Genomic DNA, 18,104 nt, shown 5'->3' with positions numbered 1-18,104 from the left:
CTTTATTTCTTTTGATCTATCTATCTATCTATCTATCTATCTATCTATCTATCTATCTATCTATCTATCTATCTATCTATCTATCTATCTATCTATCTATATGTATGTCTGTCTATCTATCGAACCATTCACCTTTCTTTCTTTCTTTCTTTCTTTCTTTCTTTCTTTCCATCTATCTATCTTTTTCTATATCGATCTATCGACCTGTCTAATCTATCGTCACATACAGAGTGGGGAGGTCCACCAGCCAATCGGCTCGCTGCCCTGTCACGCTCCGACCAATCAGAACCCCATACACGGCGACAGCGCTCCGTCGCCTCGTCCAATCCCCGAGTCTGCATCGTGCGGGCCTCAATCCCTCTTCAACCTTCCGTAGGGGCACCTTCAAGCAGCTCCGCGGTGCAACTGGCAGCGGCGTCCTCAGTTGAAGAGACGTGGAAGTAACTCAGACCAGAAAACATGTCGTTCCTGACGTTCAGCCGCCTGGCGCCCAAACTCCTCAGCCCCAAGGTAAGAGCCCGGCTCCGGCAGCGCGAGGCCACTTCGCCCCCGTCAAGTACTTTACCCAGAGAAGCTAGCGGCTAACGAGGAGCTAAGCGGCTAACGGGGAGCTAGCTGGCGTCAAGCTAGCTTAGCCACATTGTGAAATGCAGTTGGCAAAGAGCCGCAGGGTAATACTAATAACTGTTAATAACCCGAACTCTGGCAACTGCGTTATTTTTGTAATTCAGTTTAACTCTCTGTATACATATCAATGTTCACATGTTCGAGTCCCGCTGTATTTTGAATGGGTCTTGTTAGCTAACATTAGCTTAAGTCCCGTTGCTCTTCACGCCGGCCTGGCGGTGTCACAGCCCGGACGCGTTTCCTCCAGCAGCAGCCACCTCTTTACATGTTTGTTTTAAATATGTTTTAAAGATCTATGCATATATTTACGTGAATTTCAAGCCACTGCGGTTTGTTCTCCAACTCGTCCCCAGCGTGGTGGTTCGGCTCCAGCCGCGTTGACCTTCACGTTAGGATTTCAGACACTAACTAAAAAGGCAAACTATTCCATGAGGTCCTGTTCTTATTATAACTTCTTCCTTTTTAAAGTTTATTTCAACATGCAGATAAAACGGTGGAGATTCAAGTGCAAGGAACTCTCACGACTTAAACCTTGAACATCCTTTATCTATACATTGATAACTTATTGCACAATCACCCCCTTGGTGCTCATAGTATTTTGGGGGATTTCATAATGTATTTAGATATTCTTGCACTAATGCACCAGAGCAAAGTCCTTGAATGTGTAAACCTGCTTGACAATGACACGTTCCTGCTTCTGCTCTGCAGGCAGATGTCACCATGTGTTATTATAAATACGATGGTTGTCTTAATAGTCGACTGGATAGTGTGGGTTATTATACTATATTATCTTCCATTCGGGAACATAGTAAGCCTCCTTCCTGTGACTCGTGCAGTGACCTCTCAGCCCATACTACTAACACTGACCCCTTTGTGGTCCACCACCTGTGTATCTGATCGTGCAGTGACCTCTCAGCCCATACTCCTTACACTGACCCCTGTGTGGTCCACCACCTGTGTATCTATTATCAGATCTTCCTCCTCCATTACATGTAATCTGTGACCCAGAGGTGTACTTCCTTGAACTCTGTGCAAACTAAGGAGTAATGAGTCCCTGTTATCAGTCTTACAATTAGTGATACACGCGTTTAACCCGTGGCGCCCTCATCCCGGCCCTGTTTATCAGTTGTAATCTTTGCTCAGGACATGTATTAGTCAGCTGTTTTTGTGTCCTTTGCGTAACTTTCTTTGACCATAAACTGTTAGGTGTCTGAACTATTACTGAAAGTTATGCAATTAATATGTTGAAAGGTAGATAAAAGTTTGCAATGTGTACAGAGGTTATATTGTCAATACTTGACTCTTAAAAGTTCAGGAAAATGGGAGAAGAAATGTGGATTCAACAAGTTCTTGATACAACATTTATTGAAATTAGTTTGCTTTCAGCCATAGTTCTTCCAGCTAAGTTGTAGGTTCACTTTGTTGAGTTAGTGGATTGTTGGATAACATGTAAATGGAGCCTGTCATGTGTTTCTTTCAAACACAGTGCCTGCGGGGGTGACCCGTTCTGTGCTGTGTTGTTACAGTAACCTTTCTCCCAGAAGTTGGGAGTTGGTTGGTGACGAGGGAAATCTGACACTATATATAAGACCCCGAGCTGTTACATAATCCTACTCTCAGCTGGGGTGTGTGTGGGTGGTGACGCAAGCGCCTACCTTTTGTTTCTGTGGGCCTTGTCGACCTATCGTCCACTTCCAGCCACGGCAGAGCCAGCTGTCACCTGTCTCCCCCACCCATTGATGATTTTGATAAGCAGTCAGTGGAGTCCTGTGAGCAACAGCAGGCTCAGCTTCTCACTGCTGATACTGCACTTCAAACACCATTTACTATTCTCATGTTTTCTTAACCAGTGTTTGTTACTTTTGAATCTGTATTACATACCATTGTCTTGTCCAAATTTCAGCAACAGTATACAGCTAAAGAGTTATCAGTAATTGTATATAAAAATGTATAAATAGGTGGTGATTGATTATCCCTCTTTGACCATCTAATGTCTCTGGTTGTCAGGCTGCTTGTGGCTTGTCTGATTCATGCGAAAGCATTTTTTAAAGATACAACTTTATTGACCTTGCCCTCATTTTGTATGATGCTGTTTAGAGCTTCTTTAATTTAAACACTCCTACTCACTAGAAACAATTTCCTTTTGTGAGCTGGCAGGAAGGCGACAAATTTTCTGTATACCATATATTTCATCAAGTAGCATAAAAGTCACAAGATGTGACTACTTAGACTGATGCCCTATAAGTTAATGTGTATTTTTATTTGTCTTCTACAAAGCAAAGGTTTATTTAGCAGCTTTAGGTATCGGGGTCAGCATCAGAATTATGGAAAACCTTATTTCTCGTGAGCAGTCAGCCCACAAATTGACATTGTAAACTGGTGTTTTAGTTTTGTGGCAGGTTTAATTTGAATAGCACACATGCTAACAATCCCTCAGTTTTAAAAAGGTAATCCTCGTACGTCTGGTGAGGAATGTCCCCAAAGAATTCTCACTAGTAGTGAGTTGTTGCACCTGTTTGTTGTGATTTACCCAATCACCTCATCCATGTTTATTTCAGTGTTGTGTTTGTAAGATTAGTTGTTGAACTGAGCCACCAGCCATCTACTACAACAGGGATAAAAACACCCACCCCAATTTTTTTTGCCACCCACAGTGATTTAGTGTGGCAGTAAAACGAATGACGGCTTAATTGAAATCCTGGGCTTGTGCTCAAAGTAAAACTCTTTCAAAGATCCTGTTATTATAAATTTGAAGAGTTGTTTCTCACTATTTAGAAACTACAGATGAGCGATCAGTTTTGAAATCTATTTTTATCTTCAAGGGTAATGAGGTCGAAAGGTCATTCACAGGAGCTAGATATTTAGAGCCACTGCCAGGTTGTCTGGTTCCTGACATAAGGAGCTTTGGTATCCCAGACATGCGGCTACAGTCTTGAAATACTTTGTAACCCTTTTGTCATGTTACCAATTGTTACAATATTATATCTCTTTCTAATCCACAGAATGCCAACTTCCTTGTGGCAGCCAGAAATGCCAGCGCATCAACAACAGTAAGTTCACTCTGTTTACTCCTAGGTTGTCTGCTTACTTGTGAAGGAAAATAAAGTGTTAGCGTGTAGATGTTTGTTTTGGTGCATCACTGATTGAGATTTTTTTTACAGAATCTGAAGGATATTCTGGCAGATCTCATCCCCAAAGAACAGACCAGGATCAAGAACTTCAAACAACAGTATGGCAAAACCAACATAGGACAGGTCACTGTTGACATGGTGAGTAACTCTGGAGTCAGTGAACAAAATAATGAATAGATTCATCAGAATGACACATTATCTACAAATCAGTTAGCAACAAGCCATGTGGACATCCAGCCATGATTCATTCTAGTTGTGGTTTTCCAGCCCCACCCATCTGTCTAGGCATGCCCGGAAGTAGTTACTGTCAGGTATCAGTGTCCGATCAACTCCCTTAAAGATCACAATACAAACTGCTTCCTGCCGACAGACATTTTAGCTGCGTCACTAAATCCTCTACTGCATTCTGTCAGATTTGTACAGTTGCCATACAAACACACACAGACGCACACACTGCAAAGACTGCGTCATCCTCTTCTGTATAACTGTCACTTCCTCTCTCACCCCTGGCTGGCAGCCACAAGGATCTTAGAGGAATTTCTTGTTTCACTTTCAAACATGAAAATGTAAACATCAGCTGTCCTTTTCATGTGAATGTGTTTATTTTTTCACATGCATTTTATGTTCCAATAAAATACTTGACAGCGCTTGATAACCGTCCGCTTGGCTTCAAAATAATTATGCTGTAGAAAAACGGCCGAACTGTCAAAAATCCAATGTTGCATAGATTGTATCATCAACTCAGTTTTCAGTATTTGACGTCTGTATATGCTCTTGTTTTCTATTTTTCCATCCACAGGTCTATGGAGGTATGAGGGGGATGAAGGGTCTGGTTTACGAGACCTCTGTTTTGGATCCTGATGAGGTCGGTATTAAAACAAGGCCGATAAATGTTTTCAAATTCAAATTGCTGGTCTGGTTGATGTAATTTAGTTGCACACAGTGTCGCAGTTTGTCCCAGTGAGTCGTCTTTTATCTAACAGTGAAATATATATCTGTCACAGTTTCATGAAGATGTAAACCAAGATTGTTGTTGCGGGTCTGTCAAATGTTAAAAGAAAACACTACTAGCTGATGTATTGATATTGAATTTCTTACCGAGCAAATATTTATCAGTATCAGCTTTGACTGAGAGTCAAAGTAGAAAACTTCATGATTTATATACTATCCTAAAGTGGCTATAATTTATACTTTTGGTTTAAATTGGCTGTTAGAGACCAGGCTACGTCATAGGCACTCATCTTGATTGGTCTCTTACTGAAGCTGAGAGCTTTCAGTGGCAGAGCTGCTTTGGTCATATATCTGATTAGCAGGCCCCCACATGGAGCTCGATAATCAAACCCTCCATATTCATTGGTAGAACTAGAGCTCACATTGACCGATTGACCACACTCACCTTTCACAGCTAACATTACGATTTTTGTTTCCTCTCCTTTGATAAACAGGGCATCCGTTTCCGGGGCTATAGCATTCCAGAGTGTCAGCAGTTGCTGCCTAAAGCTCCAGGAGGTGAGGAGCCGCTGCCCGAGGGCCTCTTCTGGCTGTTGATCACTGGGCAGGTGCCCACCGAGGAGCAGGTGAGCGTGACAGAACTGTTGAAGCTGCTAAGTGCATTGTGATTATGAGTCATGATGCAGCTAAACGCGGGTTTAGCTGCATATAGGACTGTGACGGTACTTGCTTACTGCTATACCACATGTGGTGACTATGGTGGGATTGAGCTCATTACCGTCCTAGCAGCAGGTGATCGGCAGACACCCAGGGAGCCATGGCCTAGCCAGAGGTAGCACGGCCTGGCCACAGCACCACTAAGCCCTGGGCAAACACCCAGGGAGCCAAGCACAGCTCCAAAGCTAATTCTGCTGTGTGTCTATCATTCACGCTGGGCACTGCCAAACAAACCGATTGGCCCCAGCATCGCCTCCGGCTCTTGGGCTGCAACAACTAATCAATTACAAAAATAGTTGATAACTAATTAATTAATAAATTTGTCAGGTCGGATATCAAGAGGACAGTAAATCGTTTAGCTCGCTTGAGGATGCTGTGCTCTCTGAAATAATTGTTTTAAAACTGGCAGAGACAAACATTGCTCTCCACACAGCGGAGACGGGCTGATGAATACGCACACAGCTGTGAAGAAGGATTTTACTCATTGAAGAAAAGTGTCAATCATTATGTGGTGGTCAGTGTTGATATTGTGGCTTCATTTCAAAACAAATCGTTTAAACTGTAGTGAGTCAGTGAGTAAAAAATGCAGTCTGTACTTTAAATAAGCATTTCATTGCTGACAGCAATGTCCTGGAAGAGTGATGTAAAGAAAGTAAGGCTAATAAGCATTACTCTCTCTAACCGAACACAATTCACTAAATCAATAGCTTTCACATCTTTACCCATTTTGATCTGACTTATTATTTAATGAATCTGTTGTCTAGTCAATCAGCGAAGGAGGGTAATTTAAGACCATCATCTGCAAAAGTTCTGCAGATCAATATATGCTCTCAAAGTAAAGCTACTGTAGTAAATGTGCTTATGTCTGTAGCACACCTTCTTATGAAGCAGAAAATCAAGTCTTTCAAGTCTCTCACTTTTATATTGTGTGATTCTTTTACTCCAGGTGAACTGGGTGTCCAAAGAGTGGGCGAAGAGAGCAGCACTTCCCTCTCACGTCGTCACCATGTTGGACAACTTCCCCACAAACCTGCACCCCATGTCTCAGTTCAGTGCTGCCATCACAGCTCTGAACAGCGAGAGCAGCTTTGCACGGGCTTACTCTGAGGGCGTCCACAAGACCAAGTACTGGGAGGTGAGTTCATCTGTTTCATGACCTCTGAAATCGTACAGGCTTTGTACCAGGGCTGGAAATACTCATCTGTTGTTTCTGAGTCAAATATCTTGATGAATAAAAATACTTCTGTTTAATTTGGTACTTTTACATGGCCTCTCTTAGTTTGTCTATGAAGACTCCATGGACTTGATCGCCAAGCTGCCCTGCATCGCTGCCAAGATCTATCGCAACCTGTACCGCGAAGGCAGCAGTATCGGAGCCATCGACTCAAACCTGGACTGGTCCCACAACTTCTCCAACATGCTGGGCTACAGTGACACCCAGTTCACTGAGCTAATGAGACTCTACCTCACCATCCACAGGTGCCACTATTACTAGAGTTATTCTCTGTTTCTAATTACACTCAAATCAAAGGCTGAATGTGCAGAGTGCAAGAAAAAGTTTAGCAATTTAATGGATGTTGGCGTAATTTTCATTTGAAGCTTATTCTTTTTCTCTTTTTAATATTACAGTGATCATGAAGGAGGCAATGTCAGTGCCCACACTAGCCACTTGGTGGGCAGTGCTCTGTCTGACCCCTACCTGTCCTTCAGCGCCGCCATGAATGGTCTGGCTGGGCCTCTGCACGGTCTGGCCAATCAGGTTTGTAAAAAGCTAATCGCCATATCCAGTTTTACTCATCAGAAGATGACAGTGTTTTATTCCTTTAAGACATTTTCCCATGCCACTGTTGGAAAGGCACAGCTGCTACTAATAAATCTAATTGACTGAAATCCACTTGGCTGCTGGTCTCGTTCGAGCCCCCCCCCCCCCCTGTCACACTGACATGAGTAATGAGACTAGAGCTGCGCCATATGACTTCAAATCACTATAATCTTTAAACATTTACTTTGATTACGATTAATGAATAATTTTATGTAATTTCCTGTCATGTAATTTGCATTGTCTTCATCTTACAGGAGGTGCTGGTGTGGCTGACTGCTCTGCAGAAGGAGATGGGAGGAGAGGTGTCTGATGAGCAGATGAGGGATTACATCTGGAACACACTCAAATCTGGAAGGGTAAAAAAAACACTTCTCTTACACGAACAGTTGTGGTTATTCCTAAAATTCGTATTTACACTCAAATACGATTATTATACAATAATGGTTAATAACACCACATCCATCAGTTTGCATTCACCGTACTGGGGAATTATATATATTTCGCGCGTACGACAATAAGAACAAATACAATAAAAAAAGTAGTTGGATGTTGGCACAGTTCTTATGTTTACGAAATGGTCTCCTCTCTCTGGGCTGTAGGTGGTGCCAGGCTATGGTCATGCTGTCCTGAGGAAGACGGACCCACGTTACGCCTGCCAGCGTGAATTTGCTCTGAAGCATCTGCCCAACGACCCCATGTTCAAGCTGGTCGCCCAGCTTTACAAGATTGTCCCCAATGTGCTGCTGGAGCAGGGTAAGGCCAAGAACCCCTGGCCCAACGTGGACGCCCACAGTGGAGTGCTGCTGCAGGTGAGACCCAAGGGATCCCTTTCAATCGTGTTAATATCCTGTTCTGGTTCCAAATACAAATCCTGACATGGTCTCTCTCTCCCCCTTGTGTACAGTACTATGGAATGACTGAGATGAATTACTACACGGTGCTCTTTGGAGTGTCCCGAGCCCTCGGCGTGCTGGCTCAGCTGGTGTGGAGTAGAGCCCTGGGCTTCCCCTTGGAGCGCCCCAAGTCCATGAGCACGGATGGACTGATGGGACTGGTGGGAGTCAAGTCAGGCTGAAGAACCACCTGAAAGGAGCCGGGGGTTAGTGTAAAGGGTGGGAGGAGGTGGAAATATCGAAAAAAGGCAGACATAAGTTGACCCCCTGTCATTTCCAACCCCAGGGATTCAATGGGATTCAAAGAGACAGTATGCTTTTAATGTCATTTCACAAAAGAAGGGCCTTTTAACTCGTCTCACAGTTAGTGTTTGAGTGTATTTAGTTAACCCCCGAGAGGTTTTCCCCACCGTGCCTCCATATTTGGAACACGTAAGGTGAAGGCTTCAGTCACATGTAACCCATAGTCGGCTCAAACTATGTACTATTCTAAGTCTGCTAGCATTGCTAAGATTTCCCCCTTTGCAGTGCCCACACATTTGTCATTGAGCACCTTGTGGGTCTGAACTATGAATAGGCAGTGGCATTCAAAGGGAATTGTTGGAGTGAACTACACTTCGTTTATATTTGTTCAAAAGTTAAAATACCTGACTCAACCTTTTGTTGCTTCTGGCTAATTCAGTGATTTGTTTTAGAGGACGTCCCAAAGAATAATCTGCCCCCCCCCGCCCCCCCTCCAAATACGACTCAACTTAGTTTTTCCTTCTATGCAATGTTCCCAGAAGTCATCCCAGCCAGTCTATTAACACGCTTCACTCCCGTATATGAACACTCCAGTTTAGACAAAAAGGTCCTCACAAGTAAAGTTAACGAGCAGTACGAGATAAACCTGGGCTGGTTGATAAGTTCATGGCCTGAGGATGGAGGAGTCCATTTCAAGACGTAGCGCATTTAAAACATTAAAACCTTTCGGATCCCTCCTTTGTGGTCAACGATCTCCAGCGTGGTGACGGTGACCGGCCTCCCGGGATGGCGTTCGTCCTCCAGGCTCCTTGCCACGCTTCACCAAGAAGGGGCCACCAGGTCCTCCAGGACCTCTTTAGGTGAAATGGTTCCTGAGACGAGGTACAGTGGCTGATGGGCCATTTTCAACCAAACCAAAACAGAAACTCCGAAAATGTTGGTAGCTTCAAACTTTTGTGTAAAATCTCTCAAAGAACTAAACCACTCGTGCATCTAACCAGAGAACTCGTCTCCTTCCGCCTTAGGCCATGGACATATCAACCGCCCCGGCCAGCCAACATTCAAAAACACCTAAATTAGTTTAGAGTTACTGCCCCTTTAAATCTTACGTCTCCCCTCTTTCATCAACTCTAGTGTTTTTTTCTTTTTAATGACGACCTGTATTTCCTTCTATGATCAAAATAACTGTCTTGTCCGTTTTCGTAGGTAAGCTTTCATGGTTTTAACGGGTCTCTGCGCAAATGGACCCGGCTAGAGAATCCAGAATAATGTACAGTAATCATGATAAAGTTCCGAGCAGAGGGTGTTGTAAGTGACAGCCTGTCGTGAATCCTTAAGAGCAAGCTTGACTGAAAAGTGGGATCCGGGGACTCTGAGGTCCCGTCTCGTCTGAGTGTGTGTTTGTTAAATCCCCACAGGAGAGCGCTTTAAACATCAAATACTCCAAAATGAGCACTTGCTTGATAGGATTTCCTTATTGTAGACGTAGACCCCCCCACCCCGGTTGATTGTATCCCTCTTTTCAGAGGTTTTTTTGGGTGTTGAATATGTATGAAACTATAATCTTTGGGTTCTCATTTTGTGGTTTTATTTATACTTTGTGTACATAGTTATATATATGTATATGTATAGCTTGAATGTATGAGCTCGATCACGTGCTTGTTATAGCCACAAAGATTACCATAGTTGATCCACAGTGTCCTACAGGGTCACTGTGAAAACTTAACAAACGAACAAAAAGAAAATTGCAGCTATCTTGTATGCATATAATTTCTTGCCTAGCTCAGGGGGCCGAGCCGGTGCTGTTTATTTCAATTCTTTCCACTTTAGTGTTTCAAGCTTGCTCTTAAGCTCTGGGTTTGTCTGCACTCCAATTTTTTTTTTTAGTAGTTTAAAGTTCTTGGATCCTTGATAATTTCCTTCCCCCTCAAACTGCTCATGCCGCGTGTTAGTCGATAGCTCGTTCAGATGCGTGAGTCTCTCTGCCGCCATCCTCTCGGCTTGGTCGGGTGTGTTCAGTGTTTGGTCGTGGTGTTCTTCCGTGTGTTGGGTCGTTCCAGAGATAAGGTTATTTTGATCGTAGAGGAGCATATAGAGGTTGAACATGATTATGGTGAATTCACAGCAGATGGATTCACAAAGAGAAACACTGTGGGGGATGGGGCTGGACGGGTCAATGGGAGAGAAAAGCTTGAAGAGCAAATATTGGAAAACCTGACAAAAAAATGAAAAATAAAGGTTTTTATTAACACTTGTTTGGTCTGATTTTCTTTCATTGGCTGTGATGTAATGAAGGTTGTTTTCACAGAGGACGTTCTGACAGGTCACGGCAGGAAGTTAATGATTAAACTAATAACGGCTGATGTTAATGTAGCTGCTTTTTTATTTGAAGTTTGTTGTGTAAGTTCAAAGTCAACATGAATGTGAACAGGAACAGAGGTGCTCTTTTCTGTGATAGTAATTCATATGCTCTCACTGTACAGGATGTAATCAGATTACTCTGGTCTTCCTCAGTGATAAAGTAGAGCTGAAGAGTCAGGGTCACATCCCGTTCAGTCGACGGAGGATCTCAGACTCTGGCTTTTATCTGTAACCTGATCAGTCGAACTTTAATTAGCTGTCAAACAAACCAATGCAAGTCAAAGTCCTTTACAGGTGACAAAACACACAATGTTAAAAATGTATTAAATATTACATTTGGATAAAAAGACCAGAGCAATCAGATGACAACATTAAAGAAAATTAAATCTATATTATAAACACTAAGATGTTATAAACCAATAGAATATGTAAAATATACAACATGACATAAAAGCCAGACTAAACATTCTAAAGGTTTTAATTTACTTTGAAGATGTCTGATCCTCTGAGGTGATCGTTTCAACCTTAAATCCAATCAGCTGCAGCAGGTTTCCCGAACTCAAACGTATCAGCTCCCAAAATATGTTTGGTATTTTATCCGCTGGGAAATCTGCAAGTCTCACAATGTAAAAGGAAGTGGGGAAAAAAAAACAGCTCCAAAATGTAATGGGTTCTCTCCAGAGGTTTTCCAGGTTTTGTGGACATCTGTAAAGTTATCAGTAGTTTTTGTGTAACGCTGATTAAAAACAAAGGGATGGGGGAGGAAACATAACGTCATTGACTCCTGCTCTATGAAAGACCTCATTCTCACTTGTTCTTTTGTGAGACACAGCCTTGGACGACTGCATTTTAGAAACAAGATTTAAAAAGCTTCACCCAGAGAGAAGCTGTCAGTTCAAGTTCCTCTCTGGACAAATGCTGCAGGTCTTCAACTTGAATTTGTTCTTTCAGTTATCTTTCACTGCGGTCAGATTATTCTGGTGACTTGTGCTTGGACGTAATAAACGCGATTGACAGGATCAAGGAGGAAGATGGTCTGAATAGCCACCTCTCCTATGTGCTGTTATTAATAACTGGCCCACATACCACCACCCCACTCTGGTTTCTTTCCAGTCAGCTACCTTTTGGAGAGCGGTGTCCACCCTCCTTCTGCCTACATGCACTTTGTAGCAACAAGACCAGGGATTGCTTAAGAAGCTGCTGTGGCACAGGATCCCCCTGTAAATGTATTAAAACATGACTCAGGTATAAAGTTTCACTGCAGTTGAACAACGCAAACACAGAGGAGTCGTTCTGCAAAATGCACATTATTTAAAAAACTGCACACACAAGATTTCCTTTTTTATTTAAATAATGCTTTAAAATACACCCACAGTGTTTTTCAGATACATTTTCAATATATTCTACCATAGGAACTCCCCAGTCTGTGATAGTGATGATCTACACCTCTGTTTATATACAAGTCCGCCACCATTAGACCAAGTCTCAATCATTCACCTGCAGTTTGACAAGTTCATGTGGAAACACAAGGGATGAAACAATCACCGGCCTAGTTATAAGATGTCAGTTAATTTGCTCCATTTAATCTTTAATTAACATATTTACTGTGATCCTCATCAAATGCAAACATCCACAGTCCCCACATCTGGTGTGCGTGAAACAAACACTGATGTTTTGTCCCGACTGACATTTGAGGTCAACGTAACAAGATGTCAGCCTTTGATAAACAAAACATTTTTATTGATATTGTCAATATAAAACTGAATGAAATTACTTTAGTTGGTGTATCTGTACTTTTAACAGATTTGCGATAATACTGATAACCGTGATAGTTTCGGTCAATGTAATCGTGATAACATGTCCTAAAATATTTACATCCACCAAGGCGGTTATGTTTTCACCTCTGTCCCGAGTGTTTGCTTGTAACCAAGATTTCACAAAAGCAACTCGACGGATTTCAAAGCAAATGGTGTCAGAGAAGAACCCATTAAATTTGGGGGCGAATCCAGGATTAGTAATATCAATTGGAGCAGCTTCAATTAAAAGGGGAGTGTTGGGTCTTGGTGAATGATTACACGGTGCAGAGTGCCATTTAGATTTCCCTCATTTCTGACTCAGAGTATTGGCATCTACGATCAAGACCTGGCATGAAATCCAGGCTGTGTGCAGCCATATTAACACACAGAGACTTTCGGTGCAGATGAATGAAGCCTGATCACTACAGAGCAAACATGTCAATATGATGTAAAATATACTTTATTGCTTTAAAATATATAACACCCCAAAACAGCATTTAAACTTCTTTAATAAGTACAACTATCTTCTTCTTTTTTTAAACGTAACAGTGATTCACTGGCCCACTTGGATTTAACACTCTTCATGCACTGATGATTAAATATCTCTTCATTTCTAAATCACAGAGAAAATGAAAGCAGATCTAGTTCGAAGCCAAAACCGAGATGTGAAAACACCGAACCCCTGTTCAGCTCTGATGGGAGAATAAGACTTGTAGCAAGTGGACAAAGTGACTCGTCTATAACGAAAAAGGTCACACAACAAATGACTTCCTCCATTGACCTTTGGCAACCAGCACGTAGCGGTCACCTCTGAAATATGGCAAATACAATCAGTTTAACTTCAGAGCCCTTTATGGGGGAATAAAGCAATGGGGCTACTTCAATATGAAACTTAAATCCCAACAAAATGAAATTGTGACCTTGACACACAGACACTGGACACATGTCTAATAGTTCCCTCTTAGTTACATCCATGCATCAGAATAAATATAAATAAAAAGCCTTTTAAAAATAATAATTAAACCCACAGATGATGGCAAATGATAATGTTTTATTCTACAGCCCACCAGTGGATTCTTTTATTCTAAAAAATATACACAACAGGAGTAACGTCCTCCTGATGACCTTCAGGAGATGGACCACAAAACACAGAAAGCAGAGAAGGGAAACTTTTACAAAAAGTCTCGTACAAATGGTTTGTTTTCACTGCAGTGTGATTATTATAATACCAGATTACTATCAATAAATCCACCTTTATTTTTTTTATTTATGTATGAGCTCAACTTGCAAACCCACACTATATACACAGGTATTTATCAAATATAAAGTTGTTCTGGTTGTTATCCCATTTACAGTATTTCCGTTCATTCCAGCTTCTCAGTGGAATTATTCAGGTGCGCTTGTTTGTGCAAACTTTAACTGCCTCCACCACTTGTTACCTAACACTCACTACTAGTGCAGGCTGTAAAATAAAAGGCATTATTAAAATTGGCAGACCAAATTTCAATGTCCCACAAAAAAACAAGCATCACAGCACAACAGCCAAAGTTAAAGCTAAATTTTTCCAAAACTCAAGGTTAAATGAGGCCACAGCCAAATGATGAAGAGAACTTTCCCGGTTTCCCTTCGTTGATTTCGTCACAACAAACAGTGACGACTCTGAACGTCCCAAACATTGAACCTTTCTTTTGAATCCCAATAAAATAATACAAGTTTGCATTTAGCCACTTATGGACTAATTTTTTTAAAAGAATGAAAGGAAATAGTTTTTGTTTTTTTGCTCACTACTATGTGTCAGGATATTTTAAAACTTCCCATTTGAATTAAAAACAAGCGGCAAAGGCAAATAATGTGTTTCTCTATTGACAGTGTAATCAGCTGATTAAAGTGCCGAAGTTAAAGTATTGGACACGTTTTGCATTGAAGTGTCAGAGTGACAAGTGTCCGTGAGGTCACAGTGAACTGTAAGAGTCGAGCTGAAGTCTGGATCAAATCAAACCTCTGAACATACAATGAGAAAATATAAATTAAATGGTGTTTTGTTCAGTGTCACTGTTTCTTCTAAAACAAACGGTGCCTTTCTTCCATTGCTAACGTGACGCTGCAATGATCGACTGCTTTGTTTACATAAACACAGTATGTATCTGCCGTGGAGCGAGAGTGATGTGGGTTCCCTCAGCTAAACAAGGAACCTTTCAGTGGAGGTAGACAGCACGAGGACGAGGAGGATGGAAATGAGCGAGAATCTGTTGAGGCTGCAATAACAAGAATGCGTAATATTCCAACATAATGCTTACAACAGTGGGATGTCTAATGTCTCCGGGAGCCGCTGGGATGTCAAGGCAGCGGCGGAGACCTGGAGTCGGAGGGTGAAGTGACTATACAGCATCATGCAGGTTGGTGGGGACAGAGGGAATAAAGGTTGGTGTCGTTTAAGGCCGGATGGAAACACGCTGAGCTGGTGAGATCACGTCTGATGCACCTCGTGAAACATCAACTCCCGCGGGATTCGAGTCTCTGGGCCGTACAGCTTGCAGGCTCGCCGCTCGAACGCGGTGACATTTTGCTTTACGACCTCATCGAAGAACATGGTGGCTAACTGGGAGTGCAGCAGTGAGCGGAACTCGAAGGATATCTGGGGAAGACACAAAATTCTTAATCAATACCTCAAGAGGGTTGATTTGATTTGTTCAAAACATTCAGTGGGGTCCAATCGTATAAAAAGGTTTGGACTCCACTGTAAAAAGGCTGTTTAGCTTTCTTAACAAAGTTTATATGAGAAGATCTTTACCAAATTCATGTCTGTGTTATACATATAACAATACAACCTCACACAGCTAGCTTAGCATAACATAAAGAGTGAAAACAGTGGGAACACGCTAATCTAGGATGTCTTTATGCCAAGCGTTTGCAGTTTCTTAGTTCTTTTTTACACGAGAGTTACAGTAAAATGCATCGAAGTCGATAATGTGATAATAAAGCTACTTACAGAAAAGTCTACGGTGCATGTGCGAGGGTAACCGGGAATGCCAGGACTGAAGCGCCATATTGTCTCCAGGTGATTGAAGAGCTTTCCATCTGTGCACACTGCCTGAAATCAACCCAAAGAAAAACTCTGTGAGAAGAAACAATTCACTTTGCTTCCAGGTAGTTACTGACATTTATTTTGTATTTCCAAATCTCAAAAACGATTTCCATACATAAAATCAGACGTATATTGTCATTCCCAGGACTGACGGACTCACAGTAGCTGCTCACACTTACTTTGACTAGATGAGGTCGGACACAAGTGATCATAGATGTGTATCTCTCCACCATGGGAGGGAATCCCACTTCAAGCTGAGCTTTGCAGTGGCCGGCTCTTTTCATGATGGTCTGGGACTTCTTGCACCAGGGCACAAAGAGCTTGTACTCATCAACATTAGCCACTACGTCGTACATTTCCTGCATAGAAAACCTAAAAGTGAAAGTATTCCAATGTTAAGGTCTTCAACAAAACAATACGACAAAGTTGTAAGTTCTCAATATCAAAGTAGAGGAATTACCCAATTATCCTACGCTCGGAGTACTCCTTCCTTTTGTTGGTGAAGCTGATGAAGTTTCTACTTTGGGGAACGGTTGTCATCGTGTCCCACTCTTGAAGGCAGAGTGCTCTGGGAGTTCTGGTCATCAAAATGCCGCATGACGACAGGTGTCTGAAAAAGTAAGACAAACATGTCCTGTAAGCCACGTTCTGGAAAGAGAGCAACCAAACACAACCACAGTGCAAAAACCACAACAAAAAACATCCACCACATCCCAGTTCCCAGCTACTGGAGTCAATGAGTGCAGGGATAATGTGCTGGAGCAGGACGGAAGGTCTCTGTGTGGAGAGTGTACTGGTGTTTTCCCAGTGGGGCAGGTCCTCTTATGTGAATAGAAACACACGTATGTATTGTTACATCAACTCACACTTGTTTCACCACATAACAGTTACACAAGTTACCTGTGGAATCTGGACCAATGTTTGTCGACTACTGGCTGAGACTTTGAGACATGGATTGGTAATACAGCCATAAATCAATATCACTTTGTAACAGGGTTGTTGTGCAATTACAACTCTTGTCACAATAAGTCTGTCAGTCGAATACTTTTGTCTACTAAGCTTTATTTAAATACAGCATTTGTTTGATCCCAATTGTTTAACTGTATTCAGTGATGTGTGGTATTTGCTCGAAGCTAAACAAGGAATCCATGTTGTAAATGTGTGTTATTTTGTCGCTGGTCTCAGTTACACTTCTGTCCGTCCTTGGAGAGGATCCCTCACACATCGCTCTCTCTGAGGTTTCTACATTTTTTTTGGGGGGGGGGGGGGGTTCCTTCTCGGGTACAGGGTGAAGAACAGAGGATTCGGCACCTTGTTAAGAGCTATGAGACAAATTGAGATTTGTGAATATGGGCTATACAAATAAAGATGGTTTGTCTTGGAAGTGAATCTTACTGAATCAGGAATTGTGCATGGATTATGGACATGTAATTATTCCACTGTGTGTAAAATGTGGCCCCTGGATGGCCCTCGATTAAGACAAATCCTAAATCCACCCCTGCCACACACCTGACTCTCTTATACACAAACCTTTTCTTGTCTACTGATTTACTGAGGATCAGAGTGTATTTTTGTGTGTGTTTAAACCCTGTGTCGATGCAGCATTTGAAGGATTAAAAGAGGTACTTAAGGTTATATGGCAGATCAAACCTGCCTTCCACACACGACTCCATCCCCTCGTGTCCACGTGAGCCGGTGTGGGTCTCAACATGACAACAAACCGCGCTGCTCACCTGATGTTCTGTCGCAGGCATCCTCTGGGCGCCGCTGCGCGACAGGAGCGGGGCGATCCCACCGTGACGATCTGGAGAAAGTCACTGAACGTCCGCACACCCATGGGCAACCGCCGGGCAGCGGCCGTGGCTGCCATGGAAGCAGCCTCCGCCGGTCGAGGAGGACAGACTTAGTGCGTGTGAGAGGCTGAGCTCGGGGTGTCCGCTCCGAGACCAGGGGCGTCCGATCCGAGACCAGGGGCCGGTGGGAGTCGAGGTCTTTAGACCGAGTATGGCACAAAACAACAACCGACACGTAGCGTCTACGCAGCTTCAAGAAACAAACCAGTTCGCCCGAGCTACGCCTTCGTCCGCTAGCGTTAGCACACACTAAGCTAGCTCAACGTTAGCTTGCTAAACAAACGCGACGCACAGCCGCGTTGCTCTGCGCTTTGTGGGACACTCACATCCCTCACATGTGTCCAGGCGCAGAGTCAAGAGAAGCGTTGGGTGGTTTACGCGGGTTTGGGATCAGTTCGTGGTGAATTGTGTCTCCAGCTGTCCTGCGACCTTCCGCCGAGACACCGAACACCGGCGGTGGGACAAACTGTTCCTTTCTTCTGTCCACATTAGCTGTCAGCTCCACGGCGCTGTGGTGCGATACCGCCCCGCACTGGCCAGGAGTTTCACTACAGAAAAACCTAATTTAAATTATTTTTGAGTTTAGATTTAGGTGAAAGGACGTATAGGCGGAAATTGAATATGT

At 42.8% G+C, this 18,104-nt stretch overlaps 2 protein-coding genes across 2 annotated transcripts; one reads left to right on the top strand and one right to left on the bottom strand.

Moving 5' to 3' along the window:
- Window positions 1–345: 345 nt before the first annotated feature.
- On the top strand, window positions 346–10,638 carry cs (citrate synthase). The gene is made up of 11 exons (XM_062392935.1): window positions 346–510; window positions 3,630–3,677; window positions 3,789–3,896; window positions 4,558–4,623; window positions 5,204–5,335; window positions 6,373–6,561; window positions 6,706–6,905; window positions 7,056–7,185; window positions 7,503–7,604; window positions 7,848–8,057; window positions 8,153–10,638. The coding sequence occupies exons 1-11, from the start codon at window positions 460–462 to the stop codon at window positions 8,321–8,323; spliced, it is 1,407 nt and encodes a 468-aa protein (XP_062248919.1). The 5' UTR covers window positions 346–459; the 3' UTR covers window positions 8,324–10,638.
- Window positions 10,639–12,985: 2,347 nt separating this feature from the next.
- Window positions 12,986–17,969, bottom strand: coq10a (coenzyme Q10A). The gene is made up of 5 exons (XM_062392933.1): window positions 17,360–17,969; window positions 16,087–16,236; window positions 15,806–15,998; window positions 15,531–15,632; window positions 12,986–15,176 (listed from the first exon to the last, which is right to left on the bottom strand). Exons 1-5 carry the CDS (start codon window positions 17,494–17,496, stop codon window positions 15,009–15,011), a joined length of 750 nt encoding a protein of 249 aa, XP_062248917.1. The 5' UTR covers window positions 17,497–17,969; the 3' UTR covers window positions 12,986–15,008.
- Window positions 17,970–18,104: the final 135 nt, after the last annotated feature.

The sequence above is a fragment of the Platichthys flesus genome, chromosome 7, assembly GCF_949316205.1.
Source record: "Platichthys flesus chromosome 7, fPlaFle2.1, whole genome shotgun sequence".
NCBI classification, from domain to species: domain Eukaryota; kingdom Metazoa; phylum Chordata; class Actinopteri; order Pleuronectiformes; family Pleuronectidae; genus Platichthys; species Platichthys flesus.
This window is presented reverse-complemented; position numbering and strand designations above follow the sequence as displayed.